Source organism: Halyomorpha halys, unplaced genomic scaffold (assembly GCF_000696795.3).
Source record: "Halyomorpha halys isolate HHAL.00 unplaced genomic scaffold, Hhal_1.1 Scaffold1143.1, whole genome shotgun sequence".
Classification (NCBI taxonomy): Eukaryota; Metazoa; Arthropoda; class Insecta; order Hemiptera; family Pentatomidae; genus Halyomorpha; species Halyomorpha halys.
The window spans coordinates 110,071-120,522 of record NW_027106264.1 but is presented as its reverse complement, the minus strand read 5'-3'; the positions used below and the strand labels follow the sequence as shown (position 1 = coordinate 120,522).

The following is a 10,452-nucleotide window of genomic DNA, read 5'->3' as shown; positions in this document are numbered from 1 at the left end:
ATTTCATGACGTTTATTTAATCTCTTTTTTTATTATACGGGAAGGTATTGTGTTTGTTTTATGTACATCTCCTGTACTTTTTTAACTGTATATTTTACGTATTTTTATAAAAAAATTTTACTCTTACCATTGTTACTTATTTTTATTCTTATTGTATTTTTATTCTTATCATTGTATTTTTATTCTTATCATTGTATCATTTTGTATCTTTTTAGCCCTGATGAAGCCCTGCAAAGTGGGGCGAAACGTCGGAAAATAAATAGTTGTAAAATATTTTCGTTTCTCCTTTGACCGCAACTCTGACCATCTTCCTATATATCTATATTTTATTTCTTTCCAATCTCCGAATTATTGATTTTAGTAAAAACAAATGTGAAGATTAATTTTATACCTATTTCAAATTACTTTAGAGTTGTATATACAGTGTTTGCGGCATATTTATTTTGAGTTTTTGAGATACTGATAAATGAATTAAAATAAACCAGCTTTCTAACTCCCGTCGAAGCTCAAGTCCACCAGACCTGGGAAACTCAAGGTTATTTTCTAATTGTTAAAGAAAGGGTAACGAACAATTTGTGGTAAGTATCGTAAATCAGAAATAAATAATAAAACAGACAAATAAGGCTTTGGTGGGCAAAAGCTTTACATACATCACTTAACAAGTTAAACTAACAGCTGTTATAACACTACTATAAACTTTACCTACTAACAGGGGGTGCCATTATTCTTCTCTTATTCTAAGTAAAAATTACGCTAAGGGGTGGGCATTAGGCTCGCTCCTTGAAGACATAACTTCACGTTGAAGTTAATAGTGATTTCGCACATTAATGTGGTAAAAATATGTAAAAGCGTTCGAGGAGAAGATGGTTGGGGGTACGGTCAAAGAGAGACACAAGTAAGTTGGATTAACCTATTTTATTGTGCCAACGTTTCGGCTAGAGTTTCTGGTGGTGCGGGAGTCTTCACCAATCTTTGTGGTTGAATTAGGCCAAAGTGCCCTACTCACTCCTTGATAATTCCCTGTCTTATTCCTACCAACGCCTTGTCAACCTCGTGTGGTGTCCCCTGGGGAGTCCAACGGCACCGCGAACGACAGAGGCGGGGGGTCGTCAATTTGGTATATCTATGGGAGCTCTACCATCAGTGTCACCACATGTTTCCTCGCTCCCTACTGTACTATAACATTGCTCATGTCTTCTTCCTTTGTGGCAAGTGAGCTCCTTGTGTTCTACGACAGTTACAATACTGGTCCAGCCCGGACCGAAAAACCTGAGGACGAATCCTCCTCACTTGAAAAAATAAAAATTATCAGGGTTCATTTTGTAACAACGAGAATGGGAGTTCTTAAAAAGTACTACTCCCTCTAAGGCAGTATATTTTTTACACCTTCTACCATTCAGCCTCAGCTTGTGTTCCCTCCCACTTGGCGTCCAAAAGGGTCCGTGATGTCTCTCAAATTGACAAGCATGACGACCTCCCGCCTCTGTCGTTCGCGGTGCCGTTGGACTCCCCAGGGGACACCACACGGGGTTGACTAGGCGTTGGTAGAAATAAGACAGGGAATTATCAAGGAGTGAGTTGGGCACTTTGGTCTAATTCAACCGCAAAGATTGTTAAAGACTCCCGCACCCATCTCCCTCTCTTGTCCTTCTGTTATTCTACCCATTTACTTCCCTATCCCTAGAGTCCCTACTCCCTAACAAATTAGAATAATAAACAAGCAAATTTAAGCACTTAGCCGTCGTCTAAAGTCCGAGTTTACTTGTCATGTGTGTTTGGTATCTGAGTAACTATTAATGACTATGAACTTCCACGGTTATAAGTTGTCTAGGAACTAAATAGAAAGAGAAACGGGTAATGGTTGAAATTTTTTCAGAGTAAAATTGAGATCGTATTTTAGCCAATGCATCATCATATCTGTTTTACAAAGAATAAAATATACGAATACGTTTTTTTTTTTTTTTTGTAAAAGCGAGAAGGGAAATACTATTTCTATGGAGGAGGGTGCATGCGTCATTACTTACCAAAACATACATGTATTTTATTGTCAATAGTCTATTTGAATTTGTACCATTAATTCAGGTTTGTGTCTTTCCTTCATGAAAATAATTTAATATGGAGAACAGGAATATGGTGCTGGACACCAAAAGCTACAACATACCTATATATAAAAATAAATGAGACAGTCTAAGGTAATAAGCCTGAGTTAAACAGGTATTTAGAATTAAGATGCGCTGAAAATACTAGGTTAAAATAACGCGACTCCACCAAAGTTGGCCTTAGTATGACGTATTAAAACTCCTATCCTCACTTAAAGGGGAGGTTACGCACGCATCTTTTGTTCTTATTCTACACAAAAAGAAAACCAAATAGATTTGTACATAATAATCATTAAATACTTGCATGACTCACATACAATGCATAAAACGTGAAAAATTTCTAAAAATATGTAATTTTTTTGGCTCCTAGAGCGCATTGGCAAGAACCCTCAGAAACGCATTTTTAAATATTTTTCGATTTATTATCATCAAAAAATAGTTTCATTGAAATCGGTGATCCCATGTGTGTAGTTTTCCCTTGTCAGTTTATAGGAAAATAAATCAACTAAAATACATCAAAAAATGACAAACATTCCTACAGTTCAGTAGTATGGTTGAAGGATCAGCTATGAACTTGAGTTCGACCTCTTTGGTTTAGTGCTAACTTCAAATTAACTGACTTGAAATATCATTGATCTGTTATATATTTTTGAATTTTTATGTATAATTCACTATAGCTAAATATCCTAACATAATGACCAATTATTCAAAACCATTGAGGGTTAGTATGAAAAGAAATGTTTTGTTTTTTTGTTGTACTGTACTTTGAGGTTTTTTTATTGTTTTCATAAGAGGTTACTCTTTCTTTATTAGTTATTAAAATTGTATGCAATATTATTTATTAGGTTTTACATCATTGATTGGTCGCGTGTAAATATTTCAAAGGTTTCTTTGCTGGTCCATGGGATTAATTGAAGATGAACTTGAAGAAGTTAAGAAATTGTGTGAACATCTTGTGCATGGATGTAGACTTGTCACTTGTGTCAGGTCCATGGTCAGAGTTGAAATAAAGTAATTACCTTCTGTGATATCAATTGTTGTAGTATATAATTTAATATTCCTTGTCTCTTAAAACTCTATACATTGGTATTGCAGGAAAACAGCTACCAAGTGCATTGTAATATGCCTTCAGTTCCCTGACGATTATCCTTCTTCAACTATTTTGATTGAATTGAAAAGCAAAACACTTTCAGATAAGCTTCTAAATAAGTTGACTGAGGCATGTGAACAAGATTTAAAGAAGCAATTAGGGAAACCACAGGTAATCAAGAAAACCATGTAAAATGTTAGAAAAGGTCTGACTTCTTTATTAATATGTTTATATTCTTGACCATATCCTTGGCAAAGTGTGTCAGTATCTTAAGACCTAACTCGTGAATGTGTGAGTGATGTCATTAATACAGGTATTTCAGATAGTTCATATGGGATAGGACATTCAATTATCAGTGCTGAATGAAGAGCCATTAAATATTTTGATATAATGTGAAGCTAATTACTACAAAAAAAATATATATATATATGTTTCCATTAATTTAGAAAAATTTAAAAGTCTAGGCCAGAGTTCCACAAAATCATTTCATAAGGTCATTCCATGCCAACTCAACACAGTTTTGAACCTTACCATCTTAGATTTTCCTCTATTTTGCACCTCTTTTTGGTAGGTACCTTAGCCTTTCTTATCTTTTAATGAAAATATGATATTTGACAATATTTGAATCATATGATAATGTGGTACCTTTTACCTACTTCTACCTAAAGAGTTCCACCTCCAAGGAAAGGTTGGGAATCACTGGTCTTAGCCATTTAGGAGAAACAGGATAAAGTTTTGTTTTAATCACAATTTATGTCACACTAAACAAAAAGAGATACTTTTTTGGTTACTTGAACATTAATATGAGGTTTGCTGATATATATTTTTCTGGGAACCTTGTTAAATTTTTTTTTTCCACAAAAATCCAAAATTATAGCATTTTTTATATTTTTGTACTATATCTTGTAAACTCTATTTGTTTCTTTTTGTATAAAATATTTCTTTATAAAATTAATGTGAATTGTATTTTCTATGTATATTTCTAAGATTTTTTATCAACAATCAAACACTAAGCCATAAGAGTATTCTATAGTAAAGGCCAAATTCACTAAAAGTGGCATAAATGCAATTTAGATTTTTTGTTTATAACTTGAAAACTAAGATTCAATCAAAAAAATGAAGCAGATGGAACTTCCTACAGAATGCATATAATATATTACACTTATGACCAACTGCAACCTAAGCTGCAAAAGCACGCTTAACAAATATTTAAAAGTTATTCTGTGATAAAAATAGTTTGACTTTCTGGCTTGATCTCATCATACCGGAAATTAGTATTTTGTTAGTTACAAGGATGAGATGTTAATCTCTTTAGCTTTTTTGAAGCCTACCCTAGTGACATCTCGGGTTGGCTAAAAATTATTTGAATTTTCTAAGAAAGATCGTATAGTATGTTCAATTTTTATGTTTTAAGTAATAATTTGGCTAATTAGGAAATATAACTATTTCTTCCAAAAACAGTGAAATCATGTCTTGCTCAGTTTATCTTTAGAAAAACTAATCTAGTTAATTAACTGTTAATTGAATAAGTAAAAAAAATTGAAAATAGACTTTGCTAGCTAGTTTTGGAATACAAAATCTTATTTGTAAAAGTTCTGTAATATTGTCTATGTGCATAATTGTGACTCCTATACTTTATGATAAATTTTCTGTTTACTATTTGTGTTATTTTAAATTAGGTGATTTACTTTTTAGATACTGAAGGCCGTCCAGTATATTAATAATTTTATTTCTGAAAATCCTCTTTGTGCCTGTTATGATGAAATAGCAGAGATTAAGAAAGAGATCTGTGAAAGAGACGAAATAAAATTAAAACAAAAGGCATCTACAATTCACTTGAAGATAGTTGAAGGAAATTATTTTATAAAAGTCAAACTTTATATTCCAAATGATTATCCGTCGCAGTCAGTTGGGTAAGTAACTAAATTTATCTAAATTAATTTTATTTTGAAAATGTGTAAAGAAAAAACTTCATTATATTTCAAATAAAAATGCGTTTTAGGGTAATGTTCAATGTATCTATACTTTTTAGACTCCTATACTTTATGATAAATTGTTCATATAATTATTTGAGATATAATTCAGTTCTTGATAAAACAAAAAAAAAAAAATTATAAAATGTAATATGTAACAGATACCACATCCACAGATCTTGATTGGTGGCTACTCATTCGAAATGGTCCAACGATTTGTATATCTGGGCTCCCAAGTAAATAGACCAGTGTGCTCAAGTAACGATTGGATAAGGTGGAGTAATGCAGAAATGGCTACGGATATAGTCTGGTTCATTAGAATACAGCATCTAAAATGGGCGGGTCATGTAGCCAGGATGGATGAGAGTAGCCCAACCAGCCAAATTATGCTGATGCCTCAAGAAAGAAAAAGAAGAGTTGGAAGATATAGATTGCACTGGATGGATGGGATCGACGCAGATAGTAGAGCTCTTCTTGGATTAGCTAACTGGCGAACTGCTGCAAGAGAGAGAGAGACTAATGGGCGAGACTAATTGAGGAGGCCAAGACTCAGCGATTAGTTGTAGCACCCATGATGATGATGATGATGAATATGTAACAGAAGGCATTTGAAGGCTAAAAGATGTATAAAATAATGTTGAAGTAACGATAATAGTTATGGCAGGTAGGGTTTCAACAGGAATCTTTGAAATGACATGAAATAACCAAACCTCCACATCTTTGTAATCAAATAAATAGACATGTATTGATTAACATTATAAACAGTAGTAAAGCCAATATACCAATGTAATTTCACTCTACTATCTGAAAATTTGTAAACGCTTGCCAGATAAAAATCTCACTATATGAACCATGTATTTATTCTTAGGGGAGATATGCCATATATGGACATATATGTATTTATTGCTAGCGCAACCTTAAACGGTTATTAAAATAAAAGACATGTACTGTCGAATTTTGTACTATTGTATTTTGAATAATTTAACATAATAAAATAAAAATCTTTAAAAGAGAAAAATATATATATATATATATAGATTAAATAAAAAATGAACATAATAATTCTTCCTTAATGATATTTGACAAAATGTTGATTTCTTGCTGTTCGGACAAAAATTTTGATTTATCAAAAAATATATGTCTGGATATACAGATGTCTGCCAGCACTCAAATTAAAACGAAGTTAAATTTTCTATAAAATTTTTTATAACGTTAGTAGTTTTAATGATATTTGACCAAATTTTATCCAAACAACTAGACATTAACAATTTGTGAATTTATTTTGTCAAATACCATAAAACCTACTACTCATACGAATATAAACATATGGAAAACTACTATTTTTTCAGTGCAATTTTTCATTTCTCATTAAATGTTATTTTCTAAAAAGCTATATTCTAGGAACTATTAAATGTAAATAGCTGAATTATGGTTCATATTTACATAAGGATTTTGAATAGAATAGTAGTACAAGTATTTGATGATTTTTTTTAATTTTAAAGTTAGGTTAATTTTATGTTTTGTTTTTTAAAATTTTAAATGTTTTGTGAGATTTATGTTTGTCTTTTGCTTTTAAATTTTTGGTTAGATTTATTTATTTTTTTAAATTTAAGTTGTTTCTATCATATATGAAATAACAATTCTTAGTTAAACTTTTTTCCCCCTGTGTTCCAAATATTCCTGGAATCAGAGTTAGGTGAAAATTAACTATAATTTAAACTAATAGCTAAAATTTCCATGGATACGATATTTATTTATGAATGGTTCATTCATGAATACGAGTCGTTGCCATGGCAATCTTATCTGAAATCAGATAACAATGTAGTTAAATAATAAAAAAAATAGATATGTTCAAAATATAGAATTTTAATAATTTAAATAATGTTTAAATAGAGAATAATTAATATAATTTGTATTCAAAATTTTGTAGTCTGATGCGATTTTTAAGTTGTTAAATAAACTTTATTATGTTAAAATTAAAATATAATGAAGGTTGATTTAATAAATCGATTTATGATAAGCAAAGTCAATCTAAATGAAGAAAATTTAATGTGTTTGTTATTAACCTCTATTTAGAATGAAAATAATATTTTATGAACATTTAACATTAGAATGAAAATATTTAATATAAATAAGAAAATGACATGACAATACTCATAATTTTTTTTTTTCATTGGTTAGAATTGAAGCTAGTTCCAACTTCCCACCAAATATGGAGAGGTTCCTTGTTGGACAGGCGAAAGAGTCAGCAAGGAAATGTGTTGAGCCACCTCTGCGCCTCCCCGCGGGTAAAACTTTCTGCCCACTGCCTTCCCTCCAGCCGTGCGCTCACTTCTTCATCAGTGCAGTGAGAGTCCTACCTCAGCAACACTGCCAGCTCTGTAAGAAGATAGGTCTTCCCATCGAACCGCAGGTAACATGCAATTAGGAGTTGTAGTCTTAATTAGAAAGGCTAAATGTTGAACTCTTTTGCAAAAATTTTATTGCGTGGAGAGGTAAAACTTTAAAATTTAAGTGGGAATCTATGCCTTTCGATACATCATTTTCAAGGTATTTTTTGAACTGAAATCAATGGTGCTACCAGATTTTAAATGTTCTTGTTGCCACCAGGTGGTTCATAGTATCAATGTTTGGTGTGGTTCACAGTATCAATGTTTGGTGCGGCCTTCTCGCTATTGGTCCTTATTTCTACTGAAATAATTTAAATGGAGTTCAGTTTCTAAATTTCTTGAAAGAGGCATTACCTACTTTACTAGATGTTCCTCTAGGGCATCGACAAAGAATGATAACGCAGCTTGAGGCATGTCCTGTACAAAAATCTCTGCAGGTGAAAAATTATTTAAATCGTCATTACTGGGATAGGTGGATAGGACCTCACTGCCCCATCTGTTGGCCTCCTCTTCACCCAATCTAACTCCGTTGGACTTTTTCTTGTGGGGATATTTGAAAAACAGTGTTTATGCCAATCATAACCCGGTAACATGAGTTGAAGAACTACAGCAAAGAGTGAAAGATACTTTTCTCTCCTCAGCCCATCGCACTGAGCACCAGTGAACAGTGGCTAAGAAGAGCCAATCTTTGTATCTTCAAAGAAGGCATGCAGTTTGAACACGATATGCAGTTTCACCAACCTCTGGATGTAGTCTGTATGGATTCTTCAATTAAATTAGCTTGCAAAATGTATTGTGTTTTTTTAAAACTTTGTCCCATAATTTTATAATTTATTGACCGATTTAAAATCTGGTTGCGCCATTGATTTCAGTTTAAAAAATCCATTAAAATGATGTATCAGAAGACATAGGTTTCCATTTGAAATTTAAAAGTTGTACTGGGTCTGAGAGACCCCATAAGTTTTTCTTTAAAAACAGGTTAGAATCTTAAACTAGGCTGAAAAACATCAAATATGTTTTTGTTTTATTTTTATTATTATTATTTTTTATTTTATAACGTTATCCGATCAAGAGAAATTCAGCCCGTCCATCTAAAAAGGACACTGTATATAAATATCTAGCATGCCATGGTGTGTGGTTGGCTATCATCTCTTTTTCATTCTCTAGTCCCAAGTTCCTGACTAGCCCATGCTTCTTCTGCGTCTCTTCCTCACTGTCCATCTCCGAAGTTCATAGTTCCTCTATCTACTTCTCGTCAGGTCTGAACCCCCCCATTTAGTTTTTGGGGCATCACCCTTTTGGCATCTATTTCCTCATTGGCTTCCATCAGCTAAGCCCATGAAAGGATCAGCACAAAGGGCGACAAGTGTTTGCCTGCCGCTCCCTTTCTGGAATTGATACCTGGTCTAATTGATTTGTTCTTCTTGGTCCCTAAACCATCTTGGGTCCATTACCAGGTCTGTGATCAGGTGTGTTGACAGTTGTCAATTGTTTTCCTGCCAACCGTCCTTTCCCTGGGGTCAGGTACTCAGAACCCATCTAAGGTGGTTTGACCACCTTAGAATGCTAAACCATCATCTTGCCAGAAAGGCAAATGAGGCTAAGTTAGAAGGGTAGGTGGTCTAGTGGTTGGCCCGGAATCACTTTGGAGCAGAACATCTGGGAAGCTCTTCTGTAGAAGAAACCTAAACTGGGAAGAGAGAAAATTAACCATATACCGCTATGCTACATTAAGGGAAACCTCATACCGCTATGCTATATAAAGGTAAACCTCATACCGCTATGCTGTATAAGCGGAAACCTCTCACCGCTATGCTGTAACAAGGATTTTAGACTAAGATGATGAAAAGGTATGGAAGGATGGCCATGATGTGTGTATTTGTTTGGTTGAATAAATAAAACAGTGAAGTTGTGGCAGTAATAAAAAGAAATTGAAAATATAAATGGTTTTGATGTCCCAAGAATAAGCTTGTTTATTTCTTTGATGTTTATTTCTAGTTGGTTAAAAAATGTATCCTCAATTTATTGGGTGGGGGGGGGGGAATGATTGAACCTTGCAAAACAATGATTGACTTGAACAATAATTTGAGGGAGGTATGTACACATAAGTTTCGTTATTTAAATTATAAGATGATGGTCAGAGTTGCAGTCAAAAAAAGAACAAATAGTTTATAACTATTTTAATGTCCGACGTTTCGCCCCACTTTGCAGGAATTCACAGGGCTGTTCAAAGCGAAAGGTTGAACAGAATTAGTTTACTGTTACAGTTATTTACATTATTTTTCTTTTTAAGTAAAAGAAAGAAATGTAATTGAAATATTATTTTCAACCCTACCATTTGTATTAATACAAATCAGGTTAACTATGCTGTCAGGTTATGGAGCTCAAGTTTCTTCATTGCCAATATATAAGTACCCATTTTTGAGATACGATTACCCCAGTCCATCCTAATAAATTTTAGTCTTCCAAACCTCACTATAACAAACCATTCATTTGAATTTTGTTAAAATCCTCCCTTAAGATCCATTTCACAGAGGTTCTACTCTATGATTCTTAATAATTTTTTTTCTTTTCTAGCTGTACTTAGATCTTTTTTTTTTTTGTATTTTTAAAAACAATCTGTTTATAGGACGCTCAGACAAGCGAATCGGCTGGTGACCATGTGGAAAGGTTATATTGCAATCATCTGTTTCATCTCGACTGCCTCATCACTTACATGAAAACGCCCCCTTTTGAAGGTAGGAGGGGTGATAATGACAAACTCCAATGGAGAATATTTTATATCATTGTTGTTGTTGTTGTTGTTGATTGCTGCTTAAAGGCGTAAAACCCTCTGGTCATCAACGCCTATGGGATGATAAAAGTAAAAAAAAAAAATAATAAAATAAATAAATAAAAAA

General features: G+C 33.0%; 1 protein-coding gene across 3 annotated transcripts in view; it reads left to right on the top strand.

The window, feature by feature from the left end:
* The first annotated feature begins 767 nt into the window (after nucleotides 1-767).
* Nucleotides 768-10,452, top strand: part of LOC106688499 (uncharacterized) — a 14,633-nt gene continuing 4,948 nt past the window's right edge. The window contains exons 1-6 of one of the 3 annotated variants that reach the window (XM_014432990.3): nucleotides 768-895; nucleotides 2,985-3,110; nucleotides 3,195-3,360; nucleotides 4,885-5,102; nucleotides 7,344-7,575; nucleotides 10,182-10,290. In XM_014432990.3, the coding sequence (XP_014288476.1) occupies nucleotides 864-895; nucleotides 2,985-3,110; nucleotides 3,195-3,360; nucleotides 4,885-5,102; nucleotides 7,344-7,575; nucleotides 10,182-10,290 (883 nt within the window). In that variant the 5' untranslated portion in view covers nucleotides 768-863. Of the gene's footprint in view, nucleotides 896-2,538; nucleotides 2,821-2,944; nucleotides 3,111-3,194; nucleotides 3,361-4,884; nucleotides 5,103-7,343; nucleotides 7,576-10,181; nucleotides 10,291-10,452 lie in introns of those variants that run through there. The other 2 variants (XM_014432991.3, XM_014432992.3) reach the window with 2 other exon arrangements.